Source organism: Varroa destructor, unplaced genomic scaffold (genome assembly GCF_002443255.2).
Source record: "Varroa destructor unplaced genomic scaffold, Vdes_3.0 BEIS01000003.1, whole genome shotgun sequence".
NCBI lineage: Eukaryota > Metazoa > Arthropoda > Arachnida > Mesostigmata > Varroidae > Varroa > Varroa destructor.
In genome coordinates, this window is record NW_019211456.1 from 40,272,988 (window position 1) to 40,291,228 (window position 18,241).

The 18,241-nt window shown below is 45.3% G+C and overlaps 1 protein-coding gene across 5 annotated transcripts in view; it reads left to right on the forward strand.

The window, feature by feature from the left end:
* Positions 1 to 16,387, forward strand: part of LOC111247565 (uncharacterized) — a 56,659-nt gene extending 40,272 nt beyond the window's left edge. For 2 of the 5 annotated variants that reach the window (XM_022798648.2, XM_086984993.1), the window contains exons 3-6: positions 8,603 to 10,033; positions 10,273 to 10,589; positions 10,790 to 11,086; positions 11,295 to 16,387. In XM_022798648.2, coding sequence (XP_022654383.1) covers positions 8,603 to 10,033; positions 10,273 to 10,589; positions 10,790 to 11,086; positions 11,295 to 11,399 — 2,150 coding nt within the window. In that variant the 3' untranslated portion in view covers positions 11,400 to 16,387. The remainder of the gene's footprint in view (positions 1 to 8,602; positions 10,034 to 10,272; positions 10,590 to 10,789; positions 11,087 to 11,294) is intronic. The other 3 variants (XM_022798649.2, XM_022798651.2, XM_022798650.2) reach the window with 3 other exon arrangements.
* The last annotated feature ends 1,854 nt before the right edge of the window (positions 16,388 to 18,241 follow it).

The following is an 18,241-nucleotide window of genomic DNA, read 5'->3' on the forward strand; positions in this document are numbered from 1 at the left end:
CGCCTATGATACATCATCAGGCAATTCGCCTACTTTTTTTTTGAAGTTTTAGCAACGATCAGTAACGGCTTGTTTTTACCTTCCCATGGGCTAGTTAACTACAACTAGCAGTATCAGTGATATAGTAGCAGGTCACTGCAAAAGAAAGAAAATCATTTTCGTTTCGGCAGTGGTTCTGTAGCGGCCTCCTTCGAATCGAAGTTTCTGCAGAGATGTAATACTATATAAAGTTTCCAAGTAAGAAACTGCGAGAAAAGAAATAAATGGGACCAAGTTTAGCTGTTCGGTCTTGGTCGCAGGAAATAGGTCGTCCGCCTCTTTTTTTCTGAAGAGACCAGCTAGACAAAGGGGTTTCGGCTGTCCGTTTGTTACTGCTTCACCTTCACCACCCCCCACCACAATATTCGTCCTGCACAACTGGTGCCAGGACGGTTCCGCGCCACTTCAGGTTTGCCTGGCGATTGCTACCATCGGTTTCGGTCGCCATACACCATGTGCGTTGCACTCGTTTGTCGTGGAGTTGTCTCCATGGTCATAGTCGACGGCGTTTTCTATCACTGAACAGGAGAAAGAAAGAGAGGAAAAATGCAGGAAGCAGCCAATGACTGCTTATGCTCATGCGAACTACCGTCGCTGGAACTGTGGTTGCCAGTCTGTCTCCGCTACGAGAGCCGTTCGTTCATTCACTCAGCCAGCCAGTCAGTCAGTCCTTCGCTTCGTCAGGCCCGATAGGCAGTAACAGGGCTGTTCCGAATCGCTGGCCTCTGCTTTGTTACCCCCTTTCCTACAGACCGCTTGACACTCCCAATTTTTCCCGGTGCGATGGACGTCGTGTGTTTCCGACCAATGTTCTCCCCGTCGTCGTTGGAACACGGATCGCGACGTCCCAAAGGCCCTTTCCCTTCAATGGCGCTAGTAGAATAGCGAGCAAGCGCTCCACGCAGTCTTAAAGAGTAAAAGCAGTGCAGTGGCAGCTTCAGCAGAGACGGAGAAAGAACGAACAAACGCGAGTGAAAGAGAAAGCCTGCGTAGGGTTGGGGTGGTGGAGCCGCATGGGGTAATGGTTGCCTGTAACCACGACGACGACGACGACGATGACGACGACGAGAACGAGGAAGAGGCAAAGAGGAGCAGGAGGAAAGCAACGTTGAGCTCATTGGAACGATGCAGGCGTATTGACGCCAATCGATGTTCTTCCCTCAACCGTTCCGCCCTTCTTTCTGTCTATTCGTCCGCTGTTGTAAAAGCTGCACGTTGGCTGCTGTCTGCGGCAGCGTAATACACTACAGCACAATACCGTGGCAAGGAAGGCTCGCCTTTTCTCTTCCCTTGCTAGTTTTCCTGTTCTGCATACTCTACTCAATCACTGTATGGCTCCCTGATTCGCTCTTTGGACCTCTACCTCTGGTAAAGGTCCTGCTTGTTTGGGCCGACTCTGTGCGTGCGTGCACGACCGTGTCTGGGCCACCGGGACCAACGCCGTTGCGTCATCGGCCAGCCACCAGGATAGTTGAACCACGGTCAGAGAACGAGCATCAGTGTGGATTTCCGAAGCGTTCGCAGTACCATAGGAGGGCAGAAGGGGAGGAAGGGCTGTCTATGTCGTGCTGTCCCAGATTGTCGGATGTCCTTTCCTGCTCTCTCGCGGTAGATGCCCATGAACCCCTGTACTGTTCCCCCTTTAGTTCTCTTTTCGCTACGGCCCGCCGATTTTGCCGTCTAACCGCACAGCTCGATGCCACTCTCTGTCAGGAGAATGGGATGCTATGGCCGAACGAGGTTGAGCTACAGCCGCCTTCAATTCCTACTGCTGCTACTGCTTCTCCTACTACTCCGTTAGTATCTGTCGCTACCGCTTGCACAGCCGGATATACTTGCGCGGATGTTATTTCGTTGGACGGTCGTCGGGAAGTGACATAGAAAAGAGACCAGTGCAGAAATAGGGGCTACAGCAGGAGGACATTGAGTGAGTGAAAAAAAGAGGAGATGCGCACTCCAATTTACTATATCCTCGTATACCGCAACTAGACTGGCGCGGATACGAAGGCGTGCATAGACCTTTCATGGACTTTTGCATGCGGGGACGTTGCTTCATTGGTTGCACGGGCCAGCTTTGTACGTACAGTGGGCTGCTTTTGAGGGCAATTCCAATGGCAGCTTGCTTACGCTCTCACACCCAACAACGGTCCCGTTTCCTTGCTAGCAAGTATCGTATCTACGCGGGTTCCTCGGTGTGACAACTGAGTTTATGCATCATGTACAGACGCGTATCAGTAACTAAGAAGAGCAATACAGTCAACTACCAGTGAACGTAGTAGTCATAGAAATACTGTAGCACATAGTAGAACTGGTGCTTGTAGAGCGAGAAAAGTGAATCCAGAGGGGCAGGATGAACTCACAACGAAGTGTGCGAACGATGAAGCGATGTTCGTCGTTTTCCTTGTCATCGTTCTCGTCTTGGTGGTCGTCGTCGTCGTCTCATCGGTGAAAAATAGTGAATATGAATATCCGCTTCAATGGCGACGAGGCTGAAGCGTGCGGGATACCATAGCTCGATGCCGGTGCTGCTCAGTCACACGCGGCGGTCGCTCGTTTGCTGTCCTTCGCACGCCAGTGATGGGAGAAACGGATATGCGAACATCGTGAATTGTCAAATGGGGGCTGGAAGCAGGCGAGTGTTCAGCAGGGGGCATCAACCGCCACGATAAATCGAAAAGACCGGAGACGAAAACATCGGGACCTCGCATCGCGACGAGTCTGGACGAGTCCAAAACGCTCAACTTACGCTGGTGCCACTCTAACGTGCGTATAAAAGGGAGGAAAAATAAGACGACTATTTTACCAACGACGACCCCAACGACACATGGGGTACTGCCATACCCCTAATAGCTAGCGCAAAGAATGTCCGAGAGAGGGCGCCATACGAAAGCCTGAATTGACAAGGCGAGCAGAAATGAGCGATGGGATCGAGACATCTTTTGGTGAGTGGTCGCCAGCTGGCCGGCCATATGCAACACCCGGCGAAGAAACGCAAAAGAGTCGTCATTACGCTTGGTCACTTACCTTCATCATCGCCGCTTGCAGACCTTACAATTGAAGAAGGCCGAGTGGAAATGTACAGAGCGCGCGCATTAGTGAAACGATATATAGCAGCAGCAGCAGCAGCAGCACTAGTGAGAATCATTGGGGGGACATTTGGCTGCTAAATCATGAAGGACACCCACTCGAAATTGGCCACAGCCGACATTAGTTCATTTGTGATCACACAAAAAGGGGTGACTAGTCCTTTAAAACATTGGCCCTTTGCTCCCAAATGCTTCTAGATCATGTGCCTCTGAGAGATTATCCATATAGAAACGGGCTACCAAGTAAGAACAACCACAACGGAGCAAAGCCGTCTAATTTAGTTCTTAAAACCACATCATTTCCTGCATGACGGATCGCCGCATTCCTATTTTCATCTTCTCGCTGATGTCAATCTGTCAATCTTAGTCCGCTTCGTTGAACATAATGGCTAGTATCATTTTGCAGTATCTGAGGTTTCAATCCGCCCAATTTATTTCAGTGATCATTTTTTGTTCCATGCTGTTGTAATGTTTGTAGAGACAAATGTATTTGAAATAAATCATGTAAGTGCCCATATATATATATATATATATACCTGTTTATTGAGTTTCTATTACGACTAGTGATGGGACACTAAGACTGCAAAAACGAGGATAGATACAATGTGCCATTGAAGACGTGTACAGTTAGCTTTCTTCAGTGCTACTGATGTCTTTATGTGACTCGAAATGTGCTTATACGAATCGACTCGATGAGGTCGAAATCAGCAAAATAGAAAGCTACTCTCAACAGCACATCGAGGGGCAAAAAAAATCTGCTCTATCGTGAGGCAAACAAGCCGCTTTCGCCGTCTCGACAAACCGCCGTTTGCCTCCGACACTGCTGGCGGCGGTAGCGACGATGCTGCGTTCAGTTCGAGCATAGAATACTTAGACATTGCCTGCGATCACATAGATCTATCTTTCTAGACGAAGAAGAGCACTCGATGACGATATAAAGTCCGTCCATTTAAGGCGATTTTCATCCATATATGTAGCCCCTCTCTGCCTGACCCTAACTCCGATTTAGACGGCCCTCCTCCCAAAGCGAAACATCGGTGAACGATGCAGAATCAAACGCCTTTCCGCAATATAGAGAAGCACCGTTCTATCTCGTTTAGCGTACAAGTAGTTGCGTAGTCCGTATATATTTAGGTGGTTCCTCTGAACTACTTACTCCCTGAAGTTGAGCCGACTCTATTCCGAGCATTGATGATGGTTTTCTTTGGCGACTCGTTTTCGTCGTCATTGCTGCTGTTGTTTTCGTTCTTGTCATCATCATCGCCATCAGCAAAGACAACGATGGTCGATCATCGATGATATTTTGTCCTGGTTTTCCTCGATGGTCGGGCAGTTGGTCGGTTCCCTGAATGGTCGTTGGCACTGCCATCGGTTGAATGCTGCCATCTGTTCCGTCTACGAAAACGAGAAAGAACTTGAAGTGGGGGGGGGTGGGGGGGTGGAGAGCCCAAGCGGGGGTGAAAAAGTTGAAATTTAAAATCGATAGTTTAGACGAAGGGGCAGCAGCACCCGCAGTCGCTTGGCGTCTGTAGGCAGCGCTGTTCGATTTAAGTCGTATCCTAGAAGACAAAGATAGCATCCTCGTATATGTACGTGTTAGCACACCTATCTGTACAAGTTAGCCGTGTGATCGCGAATCGTTATAATAGATAACGCCCCGTTTGTGGTTCCTCCATCTACCGTCCCCTATAATATGACACATGTAAATCTATTACGAAGCACACGCGACTCGAAGGAAACTGCTGCGGTGCATTATCTAGCGCATTGCTGTGGCGTTTTTGTGCTGTTTACAGCCAGACGAGATCCGCATGAGCTTGTGAAAGAGGCTAAACAAATGAGCGTATTGCCGATGATACCGTAGTGCCGACGATCGTATTGCATGGTTTGGTCGAGGCAGCCCATTGTTCTTCATTTGTTGTTACGGCGTCATAAGCGCACTGGAAATCTTCCTCAGCCAGGTGCCATATAGGCGACTCACTTTGGAAAGAGATCGATCTTTCAATCCATGTTTTTTCGTAAATGGATAATGCCGTTCATTGAAAACGATTTGCGGAGACGGGGTTCCCGTTTACGTTGAGTTATTGACTCGGCCTTTTATTTCTGAGATGATTTGCCGCAAAAATTTCAAATTTCTTTTTTATCAAACTGAAGCACGTGAGTGGCGCTAGTGGGCAGAGAACAACAATCAAAGTATGATTATGTTGGTACTGGTCTATACACAATTGCATCTGGATAGGAGACAAGGACGTTTACTCAGCACGATCAATAGGTTATTGCAATGATAGTTATTCGACGTCCGATCGAGACGACGGTACGATAAAAGCGGACAAAGATTCATGAATAGGTGAAAAGTAGTAAAGGACTAAAACGTACGTTACAACTGGAAGGTACTTGACTATATAGCATCAGTCGAGGGGAATTAGCCACAAACAGCCTTCCGATTGATCCCAACGTAATGATTGTGAATTGTAGAAGTTGCCAACCAATCAGACGGGATCGCTAAGCCTCATATTTGTTTACGGAGCAAACTCTTTGATCAATCGTTGATTGTTCCGACCGGCACTACGTTGAACTGATCACTTGACAATAAATCCGAATTTCGACTCGTTTCAATGGCTGACGGTTAGTCGATATGTCGATGATAGTTCAAGCGTATGATTCGTTTACGGCTAGACTACTCTAACCGGTGACCGGTATGGTAGCTGAACTAAGGACTCATTCTAGGTTAACCGCTACAGACAAAAGTAGCGCTAGACTTTCGTTGTTACAGGTATTGCAACCGATGGTATCTTAACAAAGTGATGCCAACTAAATAAGCTATTATTTGATTTCCAGTTTTTCACTCGTAGCGTTCATCCGTCCTGGGTTCCCAGAGAAAACATACTTTATATACATTCGTACAAGCAGCTATAGATGAACGAACAACGGTGGTTTACGCTTGCATATACATATATATATTGTGTTTGAAGCATGTTCGAATTTTCTACGGGACAGGTCCATATTGAAGTTGACGGAGGACATAATTGAAACTTGCTCACCCTGGCCCTTCGAAGTTCTTGAACGTTGGAATTGAAGCTCGGCAAAAAAGGGACGGCAGGTTGGATTTAGTAGCCACCACTGCAGCCTTAGCGAATCTAAGCCTGCTTTGGGCTTTCGCTTTTAAGATCTATAGATCGAGGGGACTTACTCATGGGCCACGCTTAAAATCTCGAAAAATGTTCCCGTTCAACAAAAATGATGGATCGTTTTAATCTGAGATTGTCCACTGATTTGGCCGCCGCTCTGTACGCTCCCAAAATCAAAAGAGATGGTGCGCAGCAATGGAAAGCAAGTCTTTGCCCTGGAGGCAGCAGCAGCAGCAGCAGTCGCATGAACAGATGCTAAAAGCCCAACCAGTTGTGGCAGTGACGGCCACGTATAGCTATTACAGACGAGCCGAGGCGATGGTCGAAAAAGAATGAAGAATTCTGCATTGTCGTCGTCGTCGTCAGAGTTTAACGAGAAGACGTTCGGCCTTTTTCGTTTAGAAGGAAGCATTCCGCCTTCACATTATTCCCAGTTCCTATCACTGCTTCTACTATTGAATGGGTGACAGAGGATAGCTACGATAGTGGTTGCCGTAACGGCTGTCGAAGCTGCTGAGCCGGAGGCCAGAAGCACGATGAGACGAGACGCGGCCGATTTAAATTGTAAATGCTTCCCGCTCCTGATGTTTCTGTGTGTCTGACTGTGTGTATCTGTGTTCGAGGAGTTTCTCCTGCGTCGCTTCGAATGACTGATGGAGCTCTCAATGGTGCCGATGTGGCGACTGCGAAGGCAACTGGCTAGTCAAACGGTAGCCAGAGAGCAGGTTCAGTCCTGGCAGGAGCTTCATTAATCTACTGCTACGTTACTGACTCTGCTATCGGCTGCTGCTCGATCCATCCCCTTGCGTTTAACCCTTGCTAGAGATGAAGAAGGTTAGTTTTAGTGAGTGCTTTGAACGCCTCTGCGTTTGTTGCAGCGCTTGCGACCATTGGACGACCATGACGATGCTTCCGTTCATCTCCGGCCTCCAACTTCACGCAAGGCATCATCTTTGTCTCTCAATCGTACTCTTTTCTCTCTCGCTGACGTCGTCGTTCTCCTGATCAAAATGGCTCTCTCTTTCTCTCTCCCTCGCCGCTCTGTACTTACGTCGAACTACCGCGCGCATCCACGCGGCCGAATGGCAGCGTCTTCTCCACTAGCTTAAACTGACTATCAGCGTCGGTGCGGAATCCATTATCAGTTGCTAACCGCCGTACTATGAGGTTCCTGCCCTTCTACGTCGTCTCGTCGCTCGTTGTGCCGCCTCCGCTCAGCGGCCATTTTATATATATATATGTTCCCACTCGCTGTACTGTACCTTTGCTGCCTACTGGCGTCTCTCTTATGGTGGCTGTAATTGTTTACCAACATTAACGTGGTTTCACATCGCATTCAAGGGGTGTGAAATGCGACAATGTCACGCCGGGGCCATTGCCGCTAGCCAATCTATTTCTCGTCGTCGTAGCGCCTATTGCATTTATCGCTACCTTGATGTTTCTCGTACGACAACAATAATGCGTCGAGTATTCTTTGCCGGTAGTAGTAGGTTGCTAGTCAGCCAGCCGTTCAGTGGAAATCGTAAATGGACTTCTTTCATTAGTAACAGTAGTAACTGTAGCAATGGCTGTGCTGGGCTTGCGCTTGCCTGTCGCTCCTCGTCCACAAGGGTTCCGTGTGCAGTAGATCCTACCATATCGAACATATCCCGATTTTCTCTCCTCCTCTTGTCTGTCCCTGCTGCGTACCCCTTTAGCCCCTCTAATCCAGATTCTCGATGTGAGCTCACATTGACATCAAGTAGTGGGCGCCTATGAGGAGACCCCATGGAGATCTGAATACTTGGCCACCCACTTGGTAATGATAGCAGCGCCGGTGACGGCGGCGTCAGCGCGGTTCTTAATGCTACCACATCGCCGATCGTGCTGCCATCGCAGACGCATCGCTCGCCGCGCGTTCCCTCATTTCGATGTTTCCGCGCTGTTAGTGCGCGGGTAGTGCTTGGATAGTGAGAATAGAATGGGCTACTGCCCCGGGTGCTGTTGTCTGGCTGAAGTTAGACGAGGAGATCTTTCATTATATCTGACTTGGGCTGGCCATATCGACATTCGCTTATTGGATTGTCGTTTGTGATTGTTGTACATCGACGCAGAGCACCATAACTGGTAGTTGTGATGGCGCCATTCCGTTGTTCTGGTTGTCCTTTGTTCTAGAGGCCGCCATTGTCTCGTCAGACAATGTCGTATGGCCCCTTTTATCTAACTAATTTGTGTATGTAGTTGTACTGCAGCAGCTAGCTGACTGCTATGTCGCTGTGTAGGCGCAACTCTTTCAATATGACATGCGTGTCTACCGGCGATCTATTACCGTTATATTAATTGTTCTTTCGCTTTCTTATGCATATCTTACAGAGCCTAGCAGTTATACGTGCTTCACGTGTAAGCAGACGTGTGCGTCAGCGTGGCTGCTTGTGCAGCACGCGCAATCTGCGCACGGCTTAAGAATCTGCTCAGATTCGGTGTCATCACAAGGACCTATGGGTCCTCTCAACCTACCCATTGGTTCGAGCTTTCCACTTCTCCGCAGCTCTTCACCTCTGGGCGCCCCGCTCGACCTCAAGGCTGGCGGCTCATCACCTCGTCCTCCTCAACCTGCCGGCCTCGACCACGGCGACTTCTACTCGCAGCGGCTCCGACAGCTCGCTGGCGCTTCGTCCCCTAACGCTGCCATCGCTGCTCTAAGCACGCTTGCAAGCAATGGAAAGGCTTTGCCTCTGTCACTTGACGCACGTCTGCCTGATGCGGCGTCGGTTTCGCCCAAGTCGTTTTCAAACGCTCTCAACTCCATCAAGGACATTAGCATCACAGAACCCAAAGTATTCAGCTGTAGCCTGTGCAGTTTCGAGTGCGAGAAAGAGTCGCGACTGCAAAAACATATGAAGTCGCAACACGACAGCGAGCTAACCCGTAAAGACGTTTCATCGTTATCTGATGTTATTATGCCGGACCGCACGAACGAGACGACCAATAGTGCTAAGGATCGATTGGTTGAAGCAACCGACGTCAGCGCTGTCGACACAAATGCTGCCCTCAAAGATAGCGTCGGCAGTATTAGCAGCAAACATGACAGCGTGACGGGCCTCAGCATTTCGCTCGTTAAACGGGAACAGCTAGCAAACAAGCTGTTAAATCCGAGTCTGAGCAACAACCCCTCGGTCGTTCCGACCAATTTAAAGGGTCGAGTTGCTGCGGTGGTTGCGGCAGCAGCCGCTGTCTCCGCTGCATCTGCACCATCTGTGGCGTCGGCATCAGCCGATGATTGCGACACCGAAGAAGATGAGGTGGATGAAGTGGAAGAAGCGGAAGAAGATGACGAGGACCACGAGGACGAACTGGATGAGGACGAGCTGGACGATGAAGAAGAGCACGACGGCCTGCCGCTCGCCCGTCACCACCACCGTATCCGCCTAAACCTCAAACACAAGGGATCATCTCGATGTCGCGAAGGATCTGCAGCTCCTGTGAACGGAGACTGTGTCGCCCAAGACCTCACCGTGCGGGGCCCGAGCTCTTCGTCTTCGACGACTCCGGTGCCCCCATCGCTCTCACCCCCCAAGACAACAACATCGTCAACTACGACTACCTCGGTGGCCCCCGCGGCCCCGCCAACAACGGCCGCCGACCATTCAGCGATGGCGCACATGATCGCAGCTGCCGGCCTGAGGAAGTCCCTTCTCGGAGAAGTCATGGAGAAGATTGGCCTTACCAATATCCAGCAGTACTCGGAGGCCTACAAACAGGCTCTCGAGGAACGGCCCAGTTCTGCGGCTTCGTTCGTAAACGGTAACGTAAAACCAATCGGGTACATATAGTGATATGCTCATAGTTTGGATGATTTTCTGAACATTTCTTTTGCCCGTTGCTTACTTTTATGGCATACCTATCCGACAGTGAAATGACATATTCTGTATTTCTTTCAGAGGCCTTTTTTTTTAATTTGATGAAGAAAGTATTGCACTTAGATCTATAATAAATTCCGCGGCTAGACCCACTCTTCATAATGGCTTTATACGCGTTTACAGGAGGAAGCCCCAGCTCAGTGAACTCGTCGTTGACGGAGCGGTCCTCGTCGGCAGCCAAACTGGACGGGGCGTCAGCTGAGGCGCTCTACCCACTGTGGACGATGCAGGGGCTCGGGCCGGCGGCGCGCGACCTCTACGGCGGGCTCGGAGAGAGCAGCCCGTTCAGCCGAGGCGCGAAGGATCTGCTTAGCAGTCTGCCCTTCTCGCCGCTCAGGGGACACCCCGCCGCCTCGAGTGCCTCCATGGTGCCCTTTCTCGCTGGCACCAAGCCGCCCCGGGGGGAGAGACGCAACGACACTTGCGAATTCTGTGGAAAGGTACGTAATGATGAACCTTTGAATTACCGAAGCTGAAATTTCGTTGTATTTAATTAATTCGCCAAGAACTGCAACTTCTTCATATTCTCCATATATATACATATATATATGAATGTCCAGTTGAAAGGTCGCAGATTGCGACCCATAGTGTTTCTTTTGCTAAAGCTCGACTCGTTCACATGTTGCTATCGGATCGGTAGGTTTTCAAGAACTGCAGCAACCTGACCGTGCACCGACGCTCGCACACGGGTGAGAAGCCCTACAAATGCGAGCTGTGTTCCTACGCCTGCGCGCAGAGCTCCAAGCTGACCAGACATATGAAGACACACGGACGGATCGGCAAGGATGTATACCGCTGCCGTTTCTGTGACATGCCGTTTTCCGTGCCCTCGACGCTGGAGAAGCACATGCGGAAGTGCGTCGTCAACGCGACCTCAAACGCCGTCTCCGCGAGCCAAATGGCTGATCTAAACTTCCCTCTCGGTAGGTTCAACACGGTAGGTTAACTTTGCTTCGTTACTCTTGTTCTTGGTTATTTCAATTGCTTTGCGGTTATTGAACCGTACATACACGCGTGAAGACATTGATGAGATACGAATTGTAAATGATACAATGGAAGAAATTAAGCAGGATTTCGACCTTTATATTATTTCAACTAACCGATTTTACAATATTTCCACACTATGCTCAATTGCTCTTGTTCAGTTGCAGGGTAAACAGGCTTACGCAGCTCGTGACCGCCCCCGCAATGTTAACAGACCACATGCTTCAACTATTCGCCTCATAAACCGATCAACTAGATTGCTATAAACTAACGCTCGTTCGTTAATCATCGTTACCATCATCAAACAAAGAAGAAAAACAAACCCGATTTTTCAGTCTAGGCAAACAACCCTATACCTCAACACAACTAACCAGCCAACTTGTAACGCTAACGTGGGGCAGAACGGCTCGTCATACACCGCAGTAATATCCATCTGCTGAAATCATCTACATTAATAACACTTTCAACACAGGATGGTATCTCAACGTTTCGTCTATCTCAACCAGCTGCTACTGCTGATGATGTCATCTATGATGTTTGTGATTCGAAGAGGCGGGGAAAACCAGAGATCGGTAAGCGACGCAACATCCGCTAGCTAGGGAGCTCGGCAACGGGTGAGGTTGATGCCCACCGAAGGTTCGGGACCAAGCTTTCTATGGCCAACCCTCTGCAAACGAAGGACTTGGACACCCCCTGGCCTATTTCGGAGCCCTCACACCGACGCTGAGATATACCTTAAAGGAAATTTCCACAACATGAAACGTGTCGTCTGCAAGCAACAACGTAAATTAAAGAATACTGAATACTGCTTCAGCAACAATGGTAAATAACAACCGCAAGTGGACACAACTTATTCAGTGCGTCAATAACGTATACAAGTACGTATATGGCTATGTGTTGGATTTTACACGAGGCAATGGCTTTCGATTTGAGCAGTTTGGCCAATTCTTTGTCAATAGCCGAGTGGCGAGGCTTAAAATCCCACAGAAGTAACCAGCCATCTACCCTGTGTAAGCTGATTATGGTCGGAGTTACCGCGCGTGCGATATACATATAGATTTGTATGAAAATTAGTTAGAGTTACTACTTACCTACGAAGTATATATATATATATATATATATATATATATATATATATATAGTATAATGTGAATCAAGTCGGAGACAAAGGGCAAACAGAGAGAAATATCATTCTGAAACTAGGATACCCGTGGGTGGACAAACTAATTATATCGAATAGTGAAGGGCCACCTTATTAGTTGGGCATCGACTTACAATTATAGGCAACTTGGCAGGTTGCTCGTATTCGTCACGATGTCAAAAAATTAGTTTTCTGTTGTAAAATGAGTGAATAAAAAGTGGAACTATATATGTGACTGTGTGAATACGTGAGTTTGCGAGGCCCGCGCGACCATGAATTTAATCGCGAGATGATATAGAGCTGAAAGCATGAGAGTATGGGTAAGTGGTGAGAGCTGCGTATTTCAACCTCTAGCGGGGTCGTGTATATCACGCCGTCGTAACTGCGCTACAATTTAATGGATTTACGTAGTTCTAAATATAACAATGATGAAATGGCTTCCTTGATTGACTATGATAACGACGACGACGATGATGATGACAACGCTAATAATGAATCTAGCGATGATGTACAGAATAATCAGCCTACTAAGCTTCCCCATCCTCTTCTATACTGTGCCTGTTACTGCTGCCATCGGTTCCAATTCTTCATTGTACCATGATCACTAATAGCACCACACAAGAGCTCATTAATACCGCTACTATATAGCACTTCCTGTCTAGCACACACACGTCTGCTGAACAAATAACGAGAAACAGATCCAAAACGGTCACTTACCCCAGCCGTAAAAAATATTTATGGAACAACAGAAGTGGAAACAGGACCCCGGTTAATCATGTCATAACCTCCTCGAACGAAACGCCTCAGTCGAACCCTCAGCTCAAAACGTATGATTTAATAGAATAGCGGATTTTCGTACATCTAGTCATGGGTTGATCTTGTTCACAACAGGGAAACAGCTAAGTAACAAATAAGTAAACTAGAAGAGAAACAAAATCATTATTTGAGCTAAGCAAGCTAACGAATCGAGACGGATAGAAAGCGCGGTCCTTTTAGCGGTAAAAACAGAGACTGCCGGATGAAAGTGGATAAATTCTCATATATATATATATATGGAAAAGAGATGGAAATGGATATATATATATATATATATATATATATATATATATATATAATAGAAAACGTGATCTGATATAAATGGTATAAACAGCAGATGAAGTATGAGGTGATGGCGTATATAAGAAACTGGTAGTGATGCACTAAACAGGACGAGAGAGAGACAGCGAGAGAGAGAGTGAGTGAGTGTAAAGACGTCGTCGGGGTTTTAAATGTTTTATGCTATGGGAGGAGACGGAAGAGTTGATGGAGAATCTGCTAGGAGATGAAGTGAAGACCATTGAGAAAGCTCACGGTTGCATCATCATCATCATCCTCCTCCTCACATTGATTCGTTACTTGTTGAGGAATACTGCTGTACGGGTGGCTTTCTGGCTATGTGACTGTGTGCTTAACGATAGTGTGAACGAATTATGACTAAATGTATGGATGAGGTACTAATACGGAGAAGCGAGTTGACCTCACCACACTCCCACGACATAACGATGCCGATCTGACGGCCCTTAGCGGTACTGATACGTTAGAATAAAATGGGGCAGGCTAAGCTGAGAAAGGGGCAAAAAAAAACCACTGAAACCCTATTATTATTATTAGTATTATAAAAAGAGGGTTCTGAAAGGTAGGCCGATACCAAAAAATACAATGCATCAAAAAAGGTAACGTGAAAAGAACGAGTTAACTGTGAATCAAAACAAGGTGAAACACAAAACTGTAGGCGTGCAACTATAATACGCCAGAACCTTGATAATGATATAGAAATGCGTAAAAAAAAAGCCAAACGCGTCAAACAAAATAGAATTAGTAAGGAGTGAAAGTACTTACGAAATACTGATACAATAGACCATCAATTGTGCATTTGTGTATTGCTGTCGGAATGTGATGAACGACTGTAATTGCACGCACTGCATAAATGGTGCCCTCTGATTTTTCTCCATAGTGTCACCACCTTCTCTTGTCTGATTTCGAAGCCTGACACACCTCGCCACGGTACGAATCAAACGGAAATAGCTATGCGTTTGCCGTCTTGTCACTTATATGTAAACGGAAGAGAAAGTATGTAAAAAAAAAAACAAATTGAAAGTTAAGAACAACTGCAGCGTTTGGCAGCAACGGAAAAAGCCGTCATGCGTCCTGCTACACTGGATAATCCTACTGTCTTTTATCTCAGAGAACGATACAATCGACAAACTTACCATAGGTCACCTGTAACAATTCACTGAAATGCACGTCGAAATATCAGTAAACCAATGACCGAAATAGAAGTATATAGGTATTCGCAGAGAGTGAGAAAACCGTAGGAGCTATTGATCAATCTAGATAATAATAATAATAATAATAATAACGATGATGATGCTTAAAGTGATTCTAGTAGTAGGAATACATCATCAATGTCTTTGTTTCTTCCAAGTGGAGCAGCAAAAGACCCAGCGTGACAGGTAGCAAAAAGGAGATACCAGTCTCCAACAGTTTACAGGGACCGATCGCTGTATCGTACGTAACTTATGAATGGTGCCAGAATGGCCGTCTCTCAAACTAACGAAATTCTCAAGCAATTCGGTTTCGAGCGTGTGTGTGTGTGTGTGTGTGTGTGTGTGTGTGTATGGATACGCGCGTAAGTGTTTGTTTGTAAATCTATTTATCTTCGGCTTTTTCAAAATTGAAAAAGAAAACCAATCATTTACAACACTAATGACAACACAGATCGGAAGCAAGAACAAGCAACATAAAGAATAATTTATATCGTTTACTGATATTGCATGAAAGCAGCGAGCTCTTTGTTGTCAACCTAATCGCTGAAAAATGCTATGGATGGCGGTGGCCGACAACAGCATGAACGATTACCTCTGCGATACAAACAGGAACCTAAACTATAGTTCTTTAGTTAATATGTCCACCGACGAACGGGACAAAGAAGAGAACGTGCCAGTGAGCAGAAACCTATGATGATGATGATGATGATCGCTAGGAAGAGACATTGAGTGATAAACGAAATTACATATAACTACAATTTTTTCTATTACAACCATTACCACTAACATAATTCTTTGCTATTATAAAAATTAATATTATTATTATCGCTCTGTAAATGACTATGACGATAAATCACGTTCCATATGGCCGCTGGGCAGATGATCTGTAACGGTCACGGTCCGTGTCGACGCATTGACAAAAAAACATCGCTGGTGAATACCGATCATTGCGACTCACTGATGGCTTATTGTCCACTGGGCTAATACTATTAGCACTAATCTTCCTCTTTCTCCACGTACATCTCTTGAGTTGAAAACAACCCGCCACCCCACATTACTATCGGTGTTATCTTCTCTCTCTCTCTCCGTCTATATATATATATATATATATAATGAGGATGATAATATTAATAATAATTCAAATTTAGTGATTGATCTCTGCTGAGGGTCACTAAATACCAGGGAGCGCCTAGCGTTCTGCCCGATGGAAATATATATATATATATATATATATATATATATATATATATATATATATATATACGTAAATTATTAGAATGTGTATGTAAAAATGACAAACGACAGAAAAATAGCGACAAGAAGAGAGAGCGAGAGGGCGGGCGAGGGGGAGAGAGAGAGAGAGAGAGAGAGAGAGATAAAACGAAAGAAAAAAATTTACTGTACATAATTCTGTAAATAGTTGACGTAAACGCAATCTACATAGTGTGCATAATGTAAATACTTAATACTTAATAATGATATAATAAAGGAGCATTTGAATTGAAGTAAATTGCGTTTTTATATTAGTCAAGCACACTTTATTAGACGTCGTTGCAGTATTGGGCGTCATTGCTTCTGGTAATGTGTTGTAGTTCCGTAAAAAAAAATGTCCAAATGACTGAGCTGTTTATGATTCTTAGATAGGCAGCGTGTATGGGCGCTGATATTGTCGAAGTGACTTTTGTTGAGAGAGCTGATTGTTATATAGTTTCTCGTTTTGAAGCGCCCCATCGTACGAGTGACTTCCTCACAAATGCTCGACCATTGTCTTTTCTATTATAAGTGTAATAAAGGCACATGTGTTTTATTTACATCTAGTACTTAGTAATACGTTTAATGGGACTGCTAAACGTTTTTATCGTTCGAACCGTACGAACGGGAACACATGAAATAGGTTTTAGCAAAAGATATCTACTACATAAAACTGATTCTTCTATAGAACGAGATAGATCCTATTGGTCAAAAAAATGTATTAGAAACGCTTTAAATTTCATCATCAGTTAAAAAGAAAAAAAGCATAATAAAATTAAAAGTGCGATATTATAATCAATTTTTAATTACACAGCCACACGTTTACATTACTATTATTGTTATGGGTGTGAAGGTGTGCAACGAAAGAGCTCATTTCGTTTTTCCATTCACAGTGTTCTTCATCACACGCGCACCTATACTAAACTTTACTGACGTAATATTAGTAAATAGACCTTGAAGTTATATTCACAAGCGCAAGCAAATTAACGAGAATTAGACTATATCTTTACTACAAAAATGCCGTTGCTGGCACAAACGAGTCTTTCGATAAGTCGTAGAAATAACGTACGATCTTTCTGCATGTACGCATTATTGCAATACACTCAACTCTTATTACAAGGATGAGAACGCAGACTTCAGATACCGGAATTAGCTAAAAATGAGCGTAAAAAAGCATCGAACGAGATCTTCCTTCTGTGTCACAATGACAGAATAAGTAGATCAAGCATTCCGCTCGATAAAATAAATAACAGTCATTCTAACTATTAGTCTACAATTTATGAGCTTTGTAATGTGCTACGAGCTCCATTATTTCGGATTTATGCAGTGCCCTCTTGACTAGATTGTGAGGTAGAGATAATCGCGAGCTGTGCTCGGGAGCTCATGAGGTATGTTTGGAAAGAGTCCATATCACAAGACAGTCGCTGAAAAGACGCCGATTTTACAGGTTAGATTATTTCGCAGTGGCGAATACCATTATTTTGTTTATAGATCATTTCTGTTTGCCTGACGAGTCAATAACAAAGTCACAAAGAATGGGTTTGTTAAAAAAAAAAACAAAAAAAAAGTCACTTAACTTAATCATGATCATCTTTTTACTATGACCACTAACATTACTGTGACATTTGAAAGTGTCCGACTGTTAGTGAAAATTGCATGTTTGACAATTGGCGTTTTTCGAACTACATAAATCTTCTTATCAATTCTAAATGGTGGAACCAGCTGCAGGCATTGGTGACCAAGTGAGCCTATATCATATAATAGTCATAAAACTATTTTACAGTGTACAACATGCAAGAGCCAATAAAGTTCTTCTTTTTTTTTTTTTTTTCTACAAATAAGTAGTAATTTTCTTAATTAACCTTGAGATCGAAAGTTATACACGCGGACGGCTCGCAACTATCGATAGGGCAGTAAGCAAGTACTTCCCTAAACGGACATACCTCTGTGGATCTATGAGAAATCCTTTTACTCAGAAGACTTATGTAAAGCAGCTCTTCACCAACTACGCGTGACACTTAAAGGTAAGAATGGTACATTTATCTGTTACAAAAGAGATCAAATAAATCGACGTTTCATGTATAGGAGTAATAACCCGCCGCTGTACAGAAGTTCAAGTGTCGATAAGGCCAAAAAATATCTAAAACTAGAATCTGCAAAGCAAAAAACATTTCGAGGTTTATGTCTGTTATAGCCATTGGCGATTTGTTTAGGCATCTTGCTTATTTCAGCACGAAACTAAACGTCTTAATGAAGGCAATCTGCGTCTAGTCAATGAGATGTACGTTTCTTTCGTTTTGTCTATTTTTGTTAGCGGAAGAAGCGCGCTGTTGCCTTTGAAATCATGGAACACAAGTGAAGAAGCCGCAATATTCTTTCATTAATGTCTATTCTTGTTGAATTACCTTAT